Source organism: Larus michahellis, chromosome 6, assembly GCF_964199755.1.
Source record: "Larus michahellis chromosome 6, bLarMic1.1, whole genome shotgun sequence".
NCBI classification, from domain to species: Eukaryota; Metazoa; Chordata; class Aves; order Charadriiformes; family Laridae; genus Larus; species Larus michahellis.
The window spans coordinates 3,488,741-3,510,555 of record NC_133901.1 but is presented as its reverse complement, the minus strand read 5'-3'; the positions used below and the strand labels follow the sequence as shown (position 1 = coordinate 3,510,555).

General features: G+C 38.1%; 1 protein-coding gene across 3 annotated transcripts in view; it reads left to right on the top strand.

Annotated features, from left to right (window-relative positions):
* The window catches only part of NAALADL2 (N-acetylated alpha-linked acidic dipeptidase like 2), a 503,786-nt gene that overhangs the window by 305,915 nt on the left and 176,056 nt on the right, over positions 1-21,815 (top strand). For all 3 annotated transcript variants that reach the window (XM_074591744.1, XM_074591745.1, XM_074591747.1), the window contains one exon: positions 16,260-16,410. In XM_074591744.1, the coding sequence (XP_074447845.1) occupies positions 16,260-16,410 (151 nt within the window). The remainder of the gene's footprint in view (positions 1-16,259; positions 16,411-21,815) is intronic.

Below are 21,815 nucleotides of genomic sequence, written 5' to 3'. Positions count from 1 at the left end.
CAGAAAGTTGAAATGCCCTTTTTTTTTTTTTTTTTAAACACACCACACCCCCCCTCCCAGATTAATGCTGCGTGTTAACAGAGAAATAAAAATAATTTTATTGACCATTTTGCTGTGGAAGGGCATCCGAGTAAATAGGTTAATTCAAGAAGACTGATCGTTAGTTAACAGTGCCATCTGGAAAATAACAGCTATTTTGTTCCCTATCAAAATTGCTTGGGTCTTCAGAAAAAAACCACAGCAGTAAGTGTTCTAAAAAATACCAGGTCAAAAAAATAGAAAAATTTGGGCTTATTGTTGGAAAGCAGACCTCTTACATAAAAGTTCTTTCTCCAGCTGGGGTAAATTAATCAGTTCATTCTAATAGATTGTGCTTATCCACTTTTCTAGAAACCAGTAAGAACCTGTTGACTTAGTGCCCTGTTTTACAGTGTGTTTTCTATCACCAACGTGTCGACTTGGCTTCTGAAAGAAGGGTGTTACAGAGATGGCAGTACTCAGAAGAAGTTACACGAATGTTTGTACTCCAATCCAGAGGAGATTTTAGATGGTGACATCAGTGACTGTGAGCTGAAATTAATATAAATGTTTCTAAGACAGAATTCAAAGTCTCAAGTTACTTTCTAGTAATCAAAGATTATTTTACAGGGTGCAAAGAGCTGAGCTGTGTTAGAGACGGGTTTTACTGTCAGAGCTGCCTTCTAAACTCAGTATCTTCATGAAACGTCACACGAACCGATCATTCTCTTTAGAAATCTTGTCTGAAAGGACAGTTTAATAGATGCTGGCAAAAATTCAAAAAGGTAAATTAGATTTTAAACCCTCTGTCATCCTGCTTTAAGTATCTTAACAGAAGTACTTAGCTATTCAGTGTCTCCTGTCGGCATATAGACTCTTGTTGGAAAGATGGGCATTAATTAATTTGTTTCTCTGTTGGTCTCAGTTGTCTGTGCTTCTACAATGGACTGTTCTTTATGTACATTGTCTATTTTAGGATTAATCTTTAGTATTTACTATCAAAAAGAATCATAATGATTTTATGTATATTAAACAATTTTCCATTTCCTGAGAGAATTCAGCTCACATAAAAGGTTACAAAGCCTGACTCTCTTAGTGTCTTACTGGTTCAAGTTTACTGAAATTGAGCGTTATTGCAGACTTAGACACAACAATTTCAGTAACTATTCTAAATATAATGGATGTAGTTGCATTTTCCATTAATAAGTGATGCAAAAGTAAGCCTGCCTTGTAACCCTGAACTGGTTTTCTTTTCACCTTTGTGACCAGTTACAAGCAATGCTAAGTACAAAGATTAGTTATGACTGCCAATCTCTCACCAGAGAAAAAGAAATAATGAGAACAGAAATTTCTGTTTATGCTGTTTTCGCTCCTTGCCTCAATTGCAAAGACATTGCAAGAAAGAATTCTTGTCTGAACTTGGAATTATTCCCTGTTTTTCTGTAGATACCTATGCTGTGCTAAACACCAGGGGATACGAATGTCTTCATTTGTCTGTCAGACCATTCCTTCATTGCATGGCCTTGCAGCACGATATTGTGTTCTGCTTGAGCTTTTATTTGAGTCTTTTGATTTTGTTTTTATTTTTGCTTTTTCCGGAGTAAAGTTGTGTATGCTTTAAAGACTTCTACTGAAAGTTTTGTCTCAAGAGAAAACAGTGGTGTAACAGAGACTGATTGATCGTGGGTTTCAATGTATTTCTTTTTCATTCGTCTTCTAACTACAGTATTCTGTGTTGTTGTCATTTAGAAGGCAGTTCAGTGGAGTTCTAGGAGCTGTAAGCGGTGCTAAATCTTTTCAGTGGGCCCATCAGAGGGGGAACTGTATTTGCTTTTAACATGCAAGGTTTTGAAAGATATTTTCTTTTGGTCTTTCCTTGCCTTCCCCAAAAAATTGTCAGAGGAAGTCAAAAATGACTTTACTGTGGCTGGTGTCCATGATCGAGTTGAGAAGAGTGACAGGGAGCAATAGCGTTTCTAACCCATCTTTCTTAACCACCTTTCATATGACCTTGTTTTGGTATTGGGGTCTTCCTTTCCCAATCACTGCAGAAAAAAAAAATATTAAAATCTTTATGACAGTAAGTTGGATGTCTCTTTCACATTTTATGTTTTTCATTCCATATTTTATGACAAGACAAGGGCATAATTTTGGATTGATGTTCTGGAACTAATTGTATACTAGTGTTACTGAAGAAGAGCTGGGGGTTGTTAGGTTTGGGTTTGGTTTTTTTGGGTTGTTTTTTTTTTTTTTTTAACTGATGGTGAATGAGCGACTTCATAGTCCTTTGTGACCGCCAGACTAATACAGCTGCCATCCCTGTTCTCATCAAGGACTTCAACCTTGGACCTCCTTCATGTAGCTCTTTCTGCTATTTCATTTTGGTGAAATGGGCTATTTAGTAGGTCACAGGAGGAGCCAAAGCTCCATTTTACTGATGTGGTGCATGGAAAGCAGTGAAAAAGAAAGGACCTAGGAAGAATCAAAAGCTGCAAACGTTGACTTTTTCAGCTGAGGTATCTTTTGTGTGGATTTCCTGCAGTTTTGCTGTACTTGAGTTATACACAAAGTGGCACTTTGCTTTATTACGTATTCCGCTATAGACCCTGGTGTTCAATGTGAAAGTTACGGTCATGATATGTTCTGTGTAGCACAGTTCACGAATAAAATTTTTTTGGGGAAAAAAAATTCTAGTTGCTGAAATGTCAGTCATGAAACAAAATGGAAACTAGACAAATTTTTAATTTTGGGATTTCTAGGGGAGCTTAGGAGCGGAAATTAGTACTGATAATTTATAAAGAACTTTTATTGCTAAGGTTTTTAATAACTTCTTTAATATTTATAGTTTTTTGAAATAACTTTATACACTGGGGCACATTCTTTATGATCATTTCTTTTATCATTCCTGGATTGTGACTGTTTTTCTAATGAGGAAGATAAATAAGTTCATTCCTAGTATTGATTTACTTAAAGGCAGACTAACCAAGTAGTTAAACATTGGTCTTTTCCATAAATGAAAGTAAAATATTCATCAGCCAATTAATAATATGCAGTTTTCCTAGTTGATATATAGATATGCCTGAGGCTTACATGTAGCATACTCCATATCATTATATGTTCCACTTAGAAACATAAAACGAAACCAAATGTAAATTTAAAAATGCATAACAATGTTATACAATATCTAAAGAGACTGTTATATTATGTTCCAGGCGTTATTTTAAAAGCAGGAAACCTGGATACAATGTAATACCCCAGAAAATAGTTGAGCAGAGAGTATGTTTTGTACTTTAAATGAAAGAGACTTAGCTTTTCATAGAAGCTTACAAGATAATGATTGCAAGAATAATAAAATAAGTGAAAAGGATTTTTTTTTTTTTTTGTTGCACAGATCTCATGAAGGCAGTTGTATTTTAACAATCTAACAGCTGTCCTACGTAGTAATTACTCGAGGCAACAAATGTGCCTTAATTAAAAATCTGTGACCGATTGTTATGTGGGTTGTGAGAACATGTGCTAATACCTTGATAGATACAATATAACACCTACATTCAGGGAGCTAGTAAAGTCATAATCCTACTTTGGTCTCGGAGATGGCAGGATGACTTGGGCCATTTGCATTTCAACATTACTGACTTTCAGTGTTGGTACTGGAAAATATATACTTGAGGTACCCCAAAGATATCCCAAATATGGGCTACGTGGAAGTTGAGAACAGGTTGTTGAGAGAATCAAAGATTATGAGTTCACATTGCATATGGGGCACGATGTGTGGGGGGGGTTTATGCAAGTAGGTATTTCCCTTTCTCTCTGCTTATTTACTTCCTTAGTCTTGCTGATTATTTAACTGGTAAGTTTAGAAGCAACATAAGGGTGTTTTCTACATTGTTGTCTCTATTTTTTGTGTGTACTTTTGCTTTGGTTGGTGGTCTGGGGCCATTAAATGTCCAAAGCCTGCCTTGTTTGGAGAATTGTTTGTGGAAACCATTCATAAATGCAGGCAATTATGTGGAATTAATGCAGAGGTTGAGCGAACAATAGTAATGACCCAGAATCCCCAGGAGCAGTTGTAACAAACAGCTAAGGTAAATCAAATGCACAAAAGAGGACACATTCCTGGATTTTAGGTGCATGCAACACACAGACTTCTACTATTTACTATGTTGTAGGACATCTTGTATTAATACTTCAGTCTCTCAGCCCACCTGGCACTTCCCCTAGCAGATACAGCATAAGAATTTGAGGATCCCTTTCCTGAGGTTAAGGTACAAGATTCTGTCCTCTCCCGTACCTTCAGTAGATGATTTACACCACTAGGTAGCCATAGGGGTTTCCATACGGGCAGAGCACCCGTGTCTGCAGTGAGCTGAATGACTTTAGAAGGCTGACGCTTGCAATGTGAACTGAGACGTAGCTGTTCCCTCCCTGTCAGAGGGGCTGCTTCTCCCTTCATCTGAAAACACACCCCCGTGTTACTGATTCGTACTGCACGTAACTGAGAAATAGAGAGTACTCAACTCCGTAGCCTGAAAGTGGATGAACAAGCCTGATGCGTACTCACTGATGTTTGGTTGCTGGCAGCACTTAGATGATACACTTCAGCATTTTTTTATTTTTTTTTTTCCTAAGACTAATATGAGACTGCCTTGAGATTTTGTTGTGAGTATGGCCTTGAATTTAACAAAAAACTTGACTCATAAATGTCAGAGTATGAGGATAGCTCCGTTACTTAATCAGAGGCAAGTACACTAAAACTCAGATTTACATATCTGGTTTGACTTCAGTTGAATGTATCTACGACCAATGAGTAAATAACTTCAGTAAAACAAAATTATGATTTATGTGTTCTTGATCTTTAAATTTTCCTGCCTGCTGTCAGGTTACCAGTTTTAACGTGACAGTTCTGTGATGCAGATACCAGTCCACTGGCAGCGGGTGACAGTCCCAGTCTATACCAAAGGGGTAGCAGCTCACCACCAGGAAAAATGCCTGCGCGAGTGTCTGTCCCCCACTGCCACCCACAGTGGCTCCAGTGACTCTCTGTAGGTCCGTCCCAGTAGTATATTTTGAAGGCAAAACATGGGAATCGTGATCAAGATTTTTCTCAATATACAGGTTTCTTAAAGAATGAAGAATTCTCCAAAATTAAAAATGCAAATTCATCTTTGATGGAAGGTAAAGAGGGTAATGGACAGGCAGCAATAATTTTCAATTGACACATTATATATTTACTAGCTCTTACTGTAGTGACAGGTAAAAACCCCTTAATGCACCTATTTGCACTTTATTTGTGGTGCTATTTACTGAGTATGAAGTATTACCACTCGTAAATGTAAGCACTGCTCTTTTGGATGACAGTTCAGGGTTCAATTTGTAACTAAAAGAGATAAAAATAGGAGCTGCCACCGCATCCGATGGGAATTCAGCTCCTGTCCTCTGCATTAGTGCAGGGTGGGAGCCTGTTCATCGGTTTGCTGTAAGGCGTAGGGTACTGCAGTCTAACCTCTCCCTGTTAACAGCATTGTTAGTGTGTCATTATTGCTATGGTTAGCAGAAAACGAGGAGAGAAAAAAACACCACAGGCTAAATATATTTTTCTAAAGCAAGAACAATGGCGGCTGTGTTCTGAGGGAGACCCCGCAGCCATGGGCCCAGGCCGTGAGGAGCGGGAGCCCGTGGCTTTGAGTGCACCAATGAGGAAACACCCCGCCCCTAGCACGAGCGGGATTGGCCGAGCCATGCGCTGCCCCAGGTAATCTGCCTGGCAACCCAGAAGCTTCCAGAAGGAGCGGTGGGGCCTGTCAGCCTGTGAGGGCCGGTGGGCCATGTTAATGCAGGAGCTGCTGCTGGCGGTGGGCGGCTGCTGCATGGAAGATCTTCAGGGCAAGGGCTGCTCATTCAATGTAAAGGAAACCACATTTGCAACAGCGAGGAGCCAAAGTGCTCTGGGAAGGTTTTGTTTTCTGAACGTGTTCACCCTCCTTGTGGAAACCCAGTATGGCAGAGTGCAAAGGAAGCAATGGCTATCCACGTGCCCTACCCTGAGTGTGAGCCACCAGGTAGTTCAGCAGCACCATTGCAAGAGATCTGAAGCGAAGCCGGGTACTGTAGGGTACATCCAAGCTGATACTAAAAGTTGGCCTGCCATAAGTTGTTTCATGGTTGGGGTGTCTCCTGGCTGGAAGCTTGCTGCTGGGTTCAAGAATGGTGAGGAGAAAGGGTCTGCGGAGACCTGAGACCTCCCTGAAGTAGGGACTAGGTGCCCTAAATGATTATGGGGAGCAGTATGGCTGCTGGAGCAGTGAGGTTGCAGCCTCCTTGCCAGAGAAAACCACCTGTGTTTTTTGTGCCCGGCATGAGGTGCAGGATGGGGATGTCCCTGGCTCTCTGTATGAGAAGTGCCCTGTGCTGGGAACAGTATTTGTAAATTGCATCTGCTGACATTGCCTCGTCTTGCTGGTAGGAAAACAAATACACAAAAAAAGTCAGGGGAAATTGGCAGATTTGTGACTGTATTGGCTGTTTGGTGGATTTAGGATTAAAACTTTGGTAGAATGCATATAATACAACTAAGGGTCTAATCAGTTTATTCCTGATGATTTACCAAGATTATAATTGTATCTTTGTGTAATTGTTTTTTTGTATGACAGATCTTCAGCAATATTCTCTCGATAATAGAGTCTAAACATAGACTGAAATAATCATAATCAGAAACAACAGTTTCAGTATGAACTAGGAAACGCTATTGGCTTTTTGGAGGTTGCTCATCTGGACATTCATCCAGTCTGTTTGTTTCTTCTTTTTAATGTTTACTGAATATTTAATGATACTTATTATACACACAGTGCTGCTCTACATGCTTATTTAAAAGTGAATAGTATTTCCTGAAGATGTAGGAATGCAATAGCAATATGAAAGACTTTGTATTATATACTCGTCAAATAATGAAGCATTTTTTCTGGACTGTAAGCAATTCAATTATTTTGTTTCTGAAATAAATTAAGTAAAGCTTATTGAGTCCAATCAGCCCTTGTTTCTAGGGAATTGTAGTTCAATTTCATTTTTAATTAGATTGAGCGTTGTGAATTTCTTAGCGGTGGTAAGCAAGATCTGGCAATAAAGTATGCACTCAATTTGTATTAAAAGTTCCTAAAATCTAGTGCAGGGAACTGGCAGTATATCTGGCTTATGTTTAATTGTCCAAGTACCCTATTGTGAAAAATTCCATTTTTAAAAACCGCTGATGTGTAACAAATTACTTTTCTTTGATAAAACTGTATAGAAGATGAGCAGACAGCGAACAGGAAAAAGTATGGGACAAAACATTCTGTTCTTTATAAGCTTAATACCATATTCAGGACCATGATGTTATAAATTTTACTGTGCAAGGATTACAGGATTAAACCAAACTGCTTTTTGGTTTAGAGATGGGGGGGGGGGGGAAACGTCTCAAGAGGTGTATTCCTCAACTACTGTGGCTGTCCAGAGACTAGTTGCCTAGATTTCTAGTCAAACTAGTAGACAACAAGCTGAATTGTGTTTCAGCATGCTACATGAGAGCTTGGAAACTCATGATCCAGTTTGAGTTCTGCCAATTTATGGTAGCTCTGATTTATTCAGCACTTTATTCCTTTTGTTGGTGTGAGTTTCTCTCAGCTTTGCACTGTATAAGCTGCTGTTCTTTGCATGTGTACTGTGATTCCCAGTGCTGACTGCCTGGCTGGCATTTTCTTTGCTTTCCTTTTTCTTTTGTTTTGTAGCTATATACCATCTTTTCCACGTTCAGACAGCGCTGCTGGGCTTCTTTACAAAATGCAGGTGCTCTAGACAATGTGGCCATTCTGTGGCTTTTGAATATAGCACAGCTCATAGGAAATGTAAAGGTGGCTCTGTCACAGACAGATCCCTAGCTATGGGGAATAATTTTCCAGCAGGGATTCAGATCAGCATCATTAGAATGTGTGGGACATCTGAGATCATGTTGTTGCTGTCTTTGAGGGTTTGGGGTTGCTTGTTTGCCTCAGAATGAAGAGAGTCAGCTATGCATACGGAAATGGATGACTGGTGTGTGAGAGATGTCTGTGGGAAGGCTGGGTAAGCACGTTTCGTTGCATGACAGCTTAGTTGCTCCTCTTACTGCAAGAGCACTTCTAGTGGGGCTGAAGGGTTCCAAGGACTCCTCATGGCCACGTCTAGCACAAAAAGGGATTGAACTATTATGGAGATTCAATATTGCTCCAAATTGATGGGCTGGGAGCATTGAAGCCTGTCTTACTTCCCCTCCAGTAGTTACTTTTTAAGATAGTTGCAGTAAGGAAAAACAACTTACCTTATTCTTTTACTTGTAAAAGCTGATGTTCATGAACCTTCACAAATCACTTTTTATGTGGTTATAATTTAAAAGTCTGCAGCCCTTGAATAGCACTAATCTGAGAGAAGAATGCAGTTAAAAATACAAGTGATGGTAAATTTATGTACAATGTAGCTGTTACTCCTCACTGCCATGCAGCTCCATCACTCAGATACAAGAGGGAAATCTCCTCTCCTTAGAAATCATTTTTAGATATAAAAAGGATAAAATTCTGAAAATTGAAAATTGTGAATGATAGTTTCCATTTGGAAAGTGATTAATAAAAATGTCTTGAAAAAATCTTAGGTGTTTCCACAAATAAATGTATTTCGTATTATCGTTTCTCTGATAGTAAGTACAACAATGTTTTAAGGTCTTGCCATCATGCAAAGCACGTATTTGATTTTGTGTTGTTGACATATATGGCACTGCAAGACAGGAGTAGTTTGTTTAATTCCAGTGCAATATGTTTTCCGCCTTCTGTAACCTCTGTAAGAATAGCCCGTCATTTATGAGATCGCCATTGTCTGCATTTCTAGCTTTTTGAAGTTTTATGCAACTTAATCTTTTTCCCAGCCCTGTTTGTTCGATGTAGCAATAGTGTCATTCCTTAGACAAGGACAGTGTTTGAGCTGAATAGGAAAATATACTTCTTTTCATCATCCCCAGTAGGCAGCCATTAAACCGGCTGTGTCCTCCATCTCTTTTACTATCTTAACGCAGCACCTTGAGGGTTGAACAGCAAAAGCCAAAATCTCTTCAGATAGTGTTTTGCCACAGAATTCTTTTTTTGAAAACGGTCCCTAGATCTCTGTGATGGGAAATGTAGAAGCATGATTAAACATTAAGTGTGGTATTAAAAAACGAAGCTAAAGCCAAAATGGACCTTTGCCACCTTACTTGTTTAAAAATATGCAACTTGGAAGAGTAGTTTAAAAATATGCAACTTGGGAGAGTAGTATAAAAATGTAGATATGTGTACCTAGGTGTTTTTTTTCTGCCTTGAGTCTTGTTTGTGGTACCACTGTATCTTCCAAGTACCATGTATTATAGTAGGTAATTGAGAGGACGGTGGCATCTAATTAAATCTGCAGTATGCAAAGTCTTATTTTTCTACTCAAGCAATCTGTTTCAGAAATAAAAAGATGTTATGTCAGTGAGGTCTTCCAACAGTTTAAATGGCACTTTCCCCTTGCTTGGTAATTTTACGTACTGCCAATTAGTAAAATGAGATGGGAGTTCCTTTCAGAGCGTCATGATTTTAATTGGAACTTCAGTAGAAAAGAGTAATTAATAACTTGTATCCTGTCCAGCTAGTAAAGCTGTGTCTCAGAATAATGAACCATGTCTTTTTTATATTTCACTACAAACTGAAAAATGCAGTAGTTAAAAACTGGTTACTGTTATTTTTCTAATTAATGCCGATCATGCCACTGACGTGTGATGACAATAGGAGATACGGCTTTTGCATTTTTTTAATATGCTTGATTTTAAACAGACTCATAGGTTAAGAGGTACGTGTGTGTATTTTTTTGTGTATCTTAGATATTTTCTTTCTTCCTCTGAAATATTATTGTACGTATTGCATTGGGTTTTTTGCTAATTAGTTTTTCTTCTTTAAAATGTTTTTTTTTGTTTTTTTTTTTTTTTGTTTCAATGATCCATATATGTTAGGACTTCAAATATAAAATTCTGCACGCATTTTTATGTGGATTACCTAGAAGGGGCAAATACCATATCAGCGGGATTATCCATTAAGTTTTTATTTTATGAATGTGTTATGTCCAGGTTTTACTATGTTAGCACCTGAATGGCCTTGTAATAAACAATGCAGTTGTGAATCTGGCTTTAGGAAGAGGAAGAATTGACCTGAAGTTCTGTGGAAGAGGACATAAGCTAGAATAATAGCATAGTCCAGTATGAATTTTACTGTACTGTCAGGAGCTGACACTTAAAGGCTTTTATTGTCTAATGAACTCTGACGTGGTTTGCAATAATGCAGACATTGTGTAAAGTATAATTTTTGTAATTTTGTGTGCAGATTTAAGGAGTGCAAACAGCTCTATTAAGCCTAAAAAAATTTCCATGCTCAAGCATTCTATAAGTGCCTGTAGCTAAAGCATGTGTAATCTCTTTATTTAGGGTTATGCTACTTTGCCAGACACAGACATATTTTGATATACTTTTTTTTTTAACAATAAAATTGGTTATGAGTTAAGAAAGAAGAGAAATGCTTGCTTAATTTGCCACTTAAAGCTTTAGTGCCTTGGTATACCAAAGGCGCCCCTTTCCAGAGCCTCTTAGTTCCTTTTTAATTATTGCAACTTTCAGTTGTGACTGAAATGTCAAGGTTTTCATATAACTAAATTCACAGGGGTTGGGTATATAATCTTCATGGTACTGACATCAGTCAGAAGCTCCTCGTGTATGACATAATTACTTTGATTCTGATTATCACAGGAGCCTCTTTCTGCCACGTTGTGGTGATACAGTAGAAAGGCCTTCAAAAACATGTGAGTAGGTTCAATGAACAGCTTAATTATTAATGTAAGTATCTGCATAGAGGAGTGAGGGTGCAACCAAGATTTGCACTTTCTGTAATGTCAAATACATGCACATGAATGCCTCCTGAAGATGAGAACTACATGAGGCACTTTTGGCTTAAGGCAGCATGGTGTGCTAAAGGTCTTCATGAGATGTAGACTTTTCAATATTATGCTAGTGTAATTTAAAGTACATGATAACTAGGCAAAAGAGAAATCCTAAATACTGTTGTGCAGCTAGTTTATATTCTTTTATTTACTGATACATTTTAACCATTGTGTAATGATTGAAAGTCTGAAGGCTTATGTAATACAGTTGAAAGCAGAATTAGATCTAATAAGAGAATGTCACTGGATTTGTGTTGAACCTGGTATTAGAAATAAGACATAACAGACAGGAACCCATAGGAAAATGGAGAGATCTGGTTCATTTTTTTTCCAGTGCTAGAGTTCGATTTATCACATGCTGAAAAACTCTCGTCGATGAATATCCAAATGGTGAAATGCATTTGAGAGTTCCTGTATTTTAAATTAACTTTTCCAGGCACAATGCTAGTGCTACTTGTTTTGACTAAGGATAGAACCTGCCATGATGACAGTCACTTATTATATAGAATTGTAAGCCAGTATGTCCTGTACTGAATTGCGTTATCTTACGTAATGTACCATTCGATAAATTAACAAGTTGTTACACCTGTTAGTGAACAGGATTTTCACTGCTATGTTTCTTGAGATTAGATTTTGTGGTGTCTAATTTGTGGTCCAAGTTTCTATATTCTTTTCCATCTGTCTCTCTCTCTTGTGATTTCTTACATGGTTTTTCCCCCTTCCATTAAGGGGTAAGTTCTCCAGATTTTATTAATGCCTTCTCAGTGTGGTGCATTAGCAGGATCTGCCTCTTGTTTACTCAATATCTCATTTTCATTAAACTTGCAGGAATATACTGAGATATTTCCTCCTGTGAAATAAGTCTTCTGTGCCAACTAATCAGTGGTTCAGTCATTACTGTGGGTCAAGACACATAAATGGACCAGCATAGAAAGCAGACTCAAGAAGCCTTACAGAGGCAATATTTACCAGTAATGGGGCTGGTATTGTACCTTATAAAGCAGAGCCAGTACTACTTTAGGGGAGGGATAAAGGGGAGAGGGAAGGGATGACCTTCACCAGGAGAAGCAGAGAGAGAGGGAGACAAACTGCAATGCTGACACTGTAACTGTCTGCACCTCTAACACTGTGACTGATTGCAGAGAGGCTTCACAAAGATGGAGGATGTCTAGGCAGTGCACAGCACGGTTCTGAGAAGGTTTAGCTGTATTTTGGGACCACTTGCAAATATGGTGGGAAGAATGACTAATAATGAGAAGCTATTTTAATATGTAATTGGTAGGTTGATATAACCCACAGTTACCTGCGTCATCTTTTTTTTTTTTTCTGCTGTGTTCATAATCATTATGAACTATCGCTTTTAGGAATATAGTATGTTGTGATGCATCTCTTCAGTTGATCCTGCACTACTGCTTTATAAATCATTTGTAAACAGAACTATTACTGGGAATCAGCTGAAGGGAGAGAAAAGATGCCGTGTTCATTTAATTGTCTTTAAGCCATTAGGGTCTTGCTGGATCAGAGAAGATAGGGTGTTCGGATACATTGAAAGAATAGCTAGCCCTTTCTTAGCTGTCTCTGCACTCTTACTTGTAGTAATCCAGATGAGACCAAAGCGTGATGTGCTTTTCTGCTCTTCGCCTAGGAAATGACAGCTGAAACTCAACCCTAAATGTGGCTCCCATGAACAGAACTTCAGTTCTGCTGACGCAGTCAGGCTTTATTTTCAGCTAGAAAGTAAGAGTACTTCTTAAACAGCTGCATGCCTCAGTGTGCATGGTTTTAATCTTTCTGAGGCTCCGTGGTTAGCAAGTAGCCAGTCCAATGTACTCTCTGGACAAGAATGGAGCCTGATTACCTGATTGTTGTTGTGCTTTTTGATGCTTGGGATGTGCAAGGGTAGTCTGAGCTGGGAAGAGGAGACCGAGGGAAAATATTTTCAGCGAGGCAGACTGCTCTCAGCTGAAAGATAACAAATACAACTTGAGGCCAGTACCTGCTGTCTTGCTTCCCTGTTTATAACCAGTTGTTTAAGGATAACTTTTACATATTATGCTGGAGTTCCATATACAGAGGCTGCAGTCGATTCTCTTTGGTAGGTTCATTCCTGCATGCAGATCACTAACGTAACGCCCCTGATGAAGCATTTATTCAGGTGTACACTAACCTCAGGTGAGATGAGAAACATTAAAGTCAGCTGTGAGAAATAGCGGCTTCTTGTTGGTTCTTTTTTTCTAGCAGAGTCATGCACAACTTCCTTGTATTTGACCTAATACCTATCTGTCAGTAGGTTTGTGGCCAAAGCCCAACAGTAAAGCTTGGGCCAAATGTAGAGTACAGACCTGGTCTCTGTTACCTGTGAGCCAATACAAAAGATAACGGCTTCATAGAATCATTCAGGTCGGGAAAAGACCCGTGGGATCATCAAGTCCAACCATCAACCCCACTCTACAAAGTTCTCTCCTACACCATATCCCCCAACACCACATCTAAACGACTCTTAAACACATTCAGGGATGGTGACTCCACCACCTCCCTGGGCAGCCTATTCCAGTGTCTGACCACTGCAGCATTCAGAGATGGTGCTGTTAAAATGGAGCAGCAGCTCTGAGTTTTCCTGTTAGAGCAAAACCAATCTGCCTGTATAAGAAATTGCTTTTGTTTACTCTTCCAGATCAGTTATCTTGCTCTCCTGTCCAGAAACTTGAATGTGTTATTAGGATGCCCTCTTAATTTATTTAAAGCTATTGATGTTATAGTTATTGCACTTTACATTCAGGCATTACCTTATTATATAAGAATCTCCCTGAGTAAAATAAAGGCTTACAAAATCACTAGTCACTACTTAAAATAAAGATGTGTCTTTTCACTGCTTCGGCCACATCATCTTTAAAAGGCAATTTAATGGCACCTTATGGCGTGTAGAATTTACAAGGATAATCTGTCCCCAGTTACATGACAGAGCCTTTGATAAAGCAACAAGTGTCTCACATTAAACTGAGTCCAGAATGTTTTATGGGATAATTTAGTATACTGTATTGAGTTAATGTTTTTTTAAGTGACTCTAAAAACTGAGGATTTAAGCAGCCGTAAACAACAAAAGGGTTAACAGTGGGCACCAGCGCCTGCTTTCCTGTGAAGGGTTCTGCTGTTTCCATTTTATTCTGAGATGTTTGTGGCTTTGGGAGAGGGAGGAGGCATACACCCAAAACCGTAAGGAGCAGATTCTGCTGTTGGTTGGTTCTACAATCTAAAATAATCCATTAATTTGAGTAGATGTGTGCCAGTTTACCTGAAGGACTTAATCTACAATCTTTAGCCACATAAACAAAAATATTCTGTACCTTCCTCAGGTTCTTTGTGCTAGGGTACTTTATGGCTGTTAAGGTGTTAACTTATTTAAGATGAAAATGGAAGCAATAATGCTCATTTATTGTTGGAATAGTTGTGATGTCACTGTTGGAAAGGTAAAAAGCAGCAATTATAGCTGAAATCTGAAGGCTGTTTTATAATTTCACATGTGCAACACAACTTCTTACTAGAGATTGTAGCCATGGCAGCAGTGGTTGCTGCACTTTGTGAATAACAACCATGTAGTTACCCTCTCTCAGTGAAACGGGGAAATTTAATAATGATTTTTGTTAAGTACAAAGTTTTTTAAAACTCCCGTAAAAAAAAAAAAAAAAAAAAAAAGACTGCTTCTGTGTTTCCTGTCTTCTATGCTATTAAATAAGACTAAAGGTGAATAAAAAGATACTGGATGTGGATGTAGGAGAGGAAAAGACAATTGTTATTTTAAATGCCGGCTGTTACATCATTTAGTTATGATGCATCCTGCTTCTCCTATAGTGTCCCCGCCCCTGGCTGGATACCTGAAAACGAACGTGAACTGGAAGCACAACAATACGATAATAAATGAACCTACCATTTTGGAAATTTTTATTCCTGCATTACGTTTAAGATCTGTGATTTTTTTAAACCTTTTAAATTTTTAAAAACCTGTGCTAGTCACTTATGTTCTCACTCTGCACGCTCATGTTCATCTGAACAGAGCTCTCGGAGACTATGCCTTCTCACCTAGGGATTGCTTGTTTGAATAAGATACGTAGGATTGCACAGGTGATTCACAGGTTCACTGGCATCTGTTTATCTGAATTCAGACTATAGTGTCAAAAACTTGGCGAATCACAATATTGGATGTGTTTACTTATAGGAATGGCAAATAGTTGGTTGCTATTTTTATACCTTTTTTTTCTGTCAACTTTCAGGAAAAGCAGAACTAAACATCAAATGCTTTTGAGGCTTAATCTGAATGCCGTATATTCATGTAATTGACATACTTGTAAAACCATGAGGAACTGTGCATAAACATATAAGCATAACAAAATTCCGGCAGCTAGGAGATAAATTGAAAATATATATATATATACACAGAAAAAAATGAAGCGTCTAAAAGACAGACGGAGAAGGACAATTGAACTGAGAAATGGAAGTATAGTAACAAGTTTTCAGTTTCCTAGAGTTGTGTAGTCCAGAAACATCAAATACTTGCAATCATTCCTCAGACCATTTGCAGCCATTTTGAAAGTCATCAGTAGAGCATAGTGAATAGTAAGATAATCCTTAAATACCAGAGTTACTTCAGTCTGAAAAATTAATACAGTTTTCTGTCATTGTAGTCTCAGTCAATTCCAAATATGCAGAGCATTACACAGGAAGGTCATCTCATTTCATGGCAGTTTTTATCACATTACAATTCACTTTCATCTGATTTGGAATAAAAATCCCCATATTTTTCGGTTCTCTATGAAAGGGAAAGGGAAAACCTGAGGTATTTCAGTCACAATTGATCTATTGTCTGCTGCAAGTTATGGTGCAGGGATGCTTTTTGTCCTTGACTTCGAGGAAGTTTGCCTCATTTGCTGCCCCAGATCTATAGATTTTTGGAAAGGCTAATTACAATTACCAACTCAAGCTGTGATGTTCATTAGGCCTTGAAAGTAACTTTTGACATGAATTGTGAAACATGACTTTGAATTAGTGTTTTGGTCTTGATTTTGTCTTTTCAAAGAATAGCCGCTGTATCCAAGCAGTTTGGAACTGCACCTGTCTTTATTCTGTTTGTACATAGCATAGTATGGTGAGAGCCTAATGATAAAGCCTCCATCTCAACAGTAATTAAATAATGTGTTCTGACATCTTGTTTGTTAATAGTCACCTATGTTGTTTTGCTCCCTCAGCTTTCTCTGTTAGAAGATGCAGGGTTTGGCGGTGTTCTTCTTTACGTTGATCCTTGTGACTTACCAAAGACTGCAGATCTTGCTGATAAAGCTTTTATGGTTTCCTTGAACAGCGGAGGAGATCCATCCACACCTGGTTATGCCAGTATTGGTAAGTACTGTTCAAGGCATATTCATTTAATGGATATTTTAATTCTGTGTAGACTCTAAGTATGGGAGTTTAAGCACTAAACCAAATCCTGCCTGAAATAGAAACCCAGAGTAAGGGAGCACTGCGTGATGCAGCATGGCTCAAAGGATGGAATCCAATCTCAAAAGTGCTTTACTCTAAACTCTTGACACAGAGTCTATTCTAAATAATTTATTTTGTTGCTTTTTGTATGTGTTTAATCACACACCGAACCATTATTCCTGCCTGCTTATTCTTCTCCCATGAAAAAAAACACCCTAAAAACCTGTAAAGTCTAATCCAATGGTTTCAGAGCAGGTACTACGGGATCTGTCTCCACTGAAAGAAGTATTTTTCCCTTCTTTCTATCTTCTACTTTCATGGTATTGGTAATGAAAACTTCTGGTCCATAGGTGAAAGAGCAATGTAATCAGAAATTTATATTTGAAAAGATTTAAGAAAAATTAATGTTTATAGTATCTTTGTGCAATTAGCACTTGAATAGCATGCGTTCATTTAGCCTTGTCTCAGTTCTGCCTGGATAGACTTCTCTGCTTCCTGCTTCTCTGAATACATGTATTTTCAAAGTATGGGAAATAAAGAATTGATTTTAAGGAATTGCATAGTCTTTCAAGAGTTTCAGGTTTTGTTTTTTTTAAAAGCTATACTAAAAATAAATAGAAGCAGCAGCGTATTTGACTTGTATGCACTACTTAAATCTCCGTTCTGGCAGTTCAGCGAATGTGTGTTCTGCTTCTCTGCTGCCTTTTCAACTTTACAGCCTTTTTTTACTATCTAACTATTTGGAAATGTATTAAGCAGCAGTCTATGAGTTTGTGACAAGGCTTCATCAAGAATATTTGGTCCGGTTACTAGCTCAGACATCTAAAGTCTGACTTGAATTGGCACTAAATCAACTGAGGCAACACTGAGATACTTCATGACTAGAATGGCAGAAAATAGAAATATTTGCCTGGTTGTCAAAGAAGGGTGTTAGCTATTCACAGCATGAATGCCTTGACAGCTCAGTGGGAAAGAAATTGCACATTTTCTCAGTGTCTCAGTGTACCTGACCCAGTGTTCTTAAAAGTGCCCTGGGAGCTACAGAGGTAAATATAACACTCTTCAAGCTTTATTCTTGCTCATTTCATGGAGCTATTTGAAAAACAGTTTGTTGCTTATCTCTCTGGCTGACTCCTTAATGTTTTAGTTCCCCTACATGAAAAGTAAAGCTAATTAAAATAGATACATCAACAGGAAGGTGCCACTTCAGTGTCTAAACCTTACGCGTTGGTTTTCTGTCAGTAAATGATCTCATCAGCAGACCGCATTCCAATCTCCAATTTGAGAAAAAGAAGCTTAATTATATGGAAAATGGTGATACCCTTACAAGTACATTGATGGTTTCTAGTAGAACCTTATTGTGGTTTGTCTGTAGTTTTAAATCTCCAGGCAACGTTCATAAGCTGAATTAGGCTATCGTGTTCCTAAAATCATTTAATTTTGGTCATTGAATGCAATGATGAGCTGGAGAGAGCTCAAAGGAACACTTGAGGATATGCTTTTTTACAGTTCTGTCACTGGAAGGTAGATCAGATGGAAGTAATTTCTGTGTTTCTGATGATGATTTTCTTTTCTGGAGACCATGAATCAATTTGGTTATGCCTGGGACAATACAAATACGTTTGGAGTGCAGACTTTTGCCTGAGGGATGCGCTTGCACATAAGGTAGCTAAACCGACTATATGTAGAATAAAAGTGCCAGATACCCAAGGTTGCCCCTATCACTTTGATTCACAGAGTATAACATGCACTACAAGAGATTTTATTGGAAGCTCCTGCTTAAGATATTGGCATATCTTTGATGCCATCTGTACTCCACACGTTGCCAAAAGAACTGTTACTATTACAGTCTCAGGGACTGCTCTACCACCATTCTCCGTTTTACTAGGAAATTCCTAGTAAAATGAGTGATCCAAAGTTAGTCTTGAACTAGGTGAATAAAAGGCAGGAAATATTCTTTTAGTCTGAAAAGAAGTTTATCTGTGGTGTCAGAGTATTGGACTGCTAGGTTTTTTCCTAGAAAAAAAAAAATCTTCAGTAAATATATGGATCTCTTCTCAAAGTTAACGACATTTTTAAATGGGGTTCATGTAGTAGTACAGAGAGAACTTTGGAGACCTCGTGAGGTTTTAGCTCAAATCTGTTTCATGAAGATTAAATGCTGCGCTTCTGCATATGAATTATTTTAGAATGTACAGAAATAGCTGGAGGATGGGTTTGAGATGCTTACTATCTATGAGTGGAATGATTTTTTTGATCTCTGTTTAATAAAGGGAATAAAGTAATGATGTGGAAAGGGAAGTCAACAGCACTTACGTAAAAGTTTATGCAGCTTTATTTGATATTTTAATTCTTCTGTTCTTAAGACTATCCCAATCTTACGTCCTATCACTCCTGAAACAATCATATGAGCCTTTGAGAGCATGAATTCTGTCTTCCTGACTCTGGTTGCAGAAGACTAGTCCTGCCCATTTTTAGAAGTCTTTCTTCTCTCTTCCTGCTTTTGAAATGAAACAGATCCAGTGGGTGGGACTCAAGGAATTAAACATATGGGATTAAGAAACTTGAGAGGGAGATCAGAGACTTATGTGACAAAATTTATCCTGAAAATAAAGTTTAGAAGAATAGCATAACACTTGAGTGACTTCCTCCATCTACTTGTTTTTTACACTTTGACTTTTTGGATGCTGCACTCCCTTTCACCTACCTACCTTTGTGTGGCAGAGACACATTAGATTTCTCTGTTGCTATACTTCAGAGCCATTTTAAATCAGCTTTGTTTTCACACAGGAAATGGGTCAGTAAACAAAAATATGGATAGAACCTATTTGTTGATCACAGTATGTAAATAGAAAAGTGGCATTGTGATACGCATTTAAGAACCCTGCCCCTGAGATAAGGTACCTCATAATAGAATCCCTATCTGTGCAGTGATGGGGTAGAAATTATTTCATGAAGAATTCAGACAGCATCATAGAAAATACTGTGAGCTTAAAAATGGTGAAATGATAGCTGTAAAACGCAATCTTATGCTATCAGCTGGAGTTTCAAGTGTAATGTTGTTTTAGAGAATTGTTGCGCAGAGGTTATAACAGTAAGGCAACATGGTATCTTTGGAAGTAGTGCATGCTTCAGGTCCTTGTTAACAGCTAGCCATGTAGCCATAATACAGGGTGAAAAAAAAAACAACAGGGAAAATGCACAGTGTCCCCAGAATTGTGAATAGTGAATGTTATTCAGGCAGAGGAATTGGTAATTCCTCAAACATTGCTAATTGGATTTGATTTCAGAGGAAGGGACAAGGAAGCAAGGAATTGGTGAGGTGTTGATCCACTGCAGGCCACAGCTGAGCCCCTCAGTGAGGTTGGTGGTAACTCTGAAAACATATTTAAGAAAGGACAGGAATGCTGGACAGACAGGGGAGTGAAACTAAGCCCGGAGAAAGGCGGGATGGAAGGTGCTGATTTAGTCTATTTGATTTTGTTTCTCATTATCCAAATCTGTTGTCATTGGCAATAGTTGACTCTGTTTTGCCCACAAGGGTAATTGATAAGTGCTCTCCCTGTCTTTACCTTGACCGCTGAGCTACTGTTGAGTAGGGAGTGAGAGCACGGCAGGGTAGGTGTCTGGAACCCACCACACTGTGTTCTCCATGTTTTGGTAAATTACAGCAAAAGTTAAAGAACACCAAACATGCATCATAAAAAGCCCGTGGCATTTATCTCTTTAGTCACGTGTCATTCTTTAATTGAGCTTAGCCGATTCTTCTGCAGAGAACCCAGGGAATTACTGTTACTACTTGGAATGTGGGCAGGTAAGTACATGCTGTGATGGAAATGTATGCCTACTTTATTTTTAGTCAGCAGTGTGATTCTGTATGTTTATGTGCTTCCTGCCTCATATCTGAATTTGTCCTCACTGTCCTTCATGATATTTTCCTCCTCAAAATCAACCAGCTGAGCAGAAGTTAACTAGAAAATAGAATGTTGTGTAACAGTTTTAACATGCATAGGCAACATATGTTCTAAAATGTTTTGTTACAAATCATCATGACTGTTTTACAAGATGTCCTCAGCCCTGGTTTGCCTGTTCTTTTAAAGAACAAAGCATAGTTATAATGATAGTTTTTGTATGCTTGCCTTTGCAGCTGTGGAAATGATCCTGGGAATATTTTTTTTTTTTTCCAAAATGTGTGTTTACCTTCTGCTAATAACAACAGATAAATGGAATAGAAAGATAACTTGGTGTAAAATGACTGTCTACATTCAGGCCTCTGGGTTTTTTTTGTTTTGTTCTCCTTATGGGTAGACTGAAGCTGGGGAGAAAGAAAAGTTTACAGTACCATACTTTAATTTAGTGTAGTGTGTATATATGTTTACATATACTCTTGATCATTTTATTTTTTACTTATAATTTCAGTGGTTGCTGTAAAAAAAACCCCACACACTTTATCATAATCAACTACACTGCTCTATCTGATATACTGTGTTATTTTCTGTATGAAAAAAACATCTGTGCTAATGCAACAGAGAGGTAAATCTTTAGAAAATACTGGCTTTTGAATAGTGAGCGCAGGAAGTAATAATTTCAGCAGATTTTCAATAATACCTCTAGCACTAAGGGTTCAAAAGGTATCTGAATCCGTGATCTGCCTCTTCAGATTTTGCAGGATACGGTAAAGCAACTAAATTTGTGTTTAAGTACCAAATTTGCATGCTCTGAATTTGAGTGTTGTGGGTTTTAGTTTTTCCTCCTGTCTGGCTTTCAGTTGGTGTTGCATCTATTTAAAACTGAGAAAATCAGTTGGACATCAAGATATTTTAGGCCTACAGGTTTAAGTGTGTGCACCTCTGTATTGTATATCAGATATAATTTTTTTCTTCTCTTAAGCTGCCTGTAATTTTATCTTGGGGGGAGGAACCAAATTTGAATTGAAAATGAAGTGATTTTGTCAATTAGAGTATTAGAAGAGGAGGAGAGAAATTACTGCCAATGGTACTGCAATATCTTGCTAGCAGCGTTTGTATCATTTGACTCTTGCAAATGCCATACTGAACCGTACGGTCAAAACTTTTCTCAATCTTAAACAGAAAAATATAAAAATAATGTGAATTTAAGAGAGTGGTGGAATGTACAAGTGGTAAACACAGAATTATTTGAAAAACAACAAATCAGTTTCTCCTGTGCTGCAGAATTAGTTCAGTAGAGAACATACGGCCTAAATACTTCCTGATGCCTTAGAAACTGGAGAGGACTCCTCAGAATTTTTGATTTTTTCAGACAGCATCAAACATCTAAACAGCCTTGACTCCCTACAGAATATT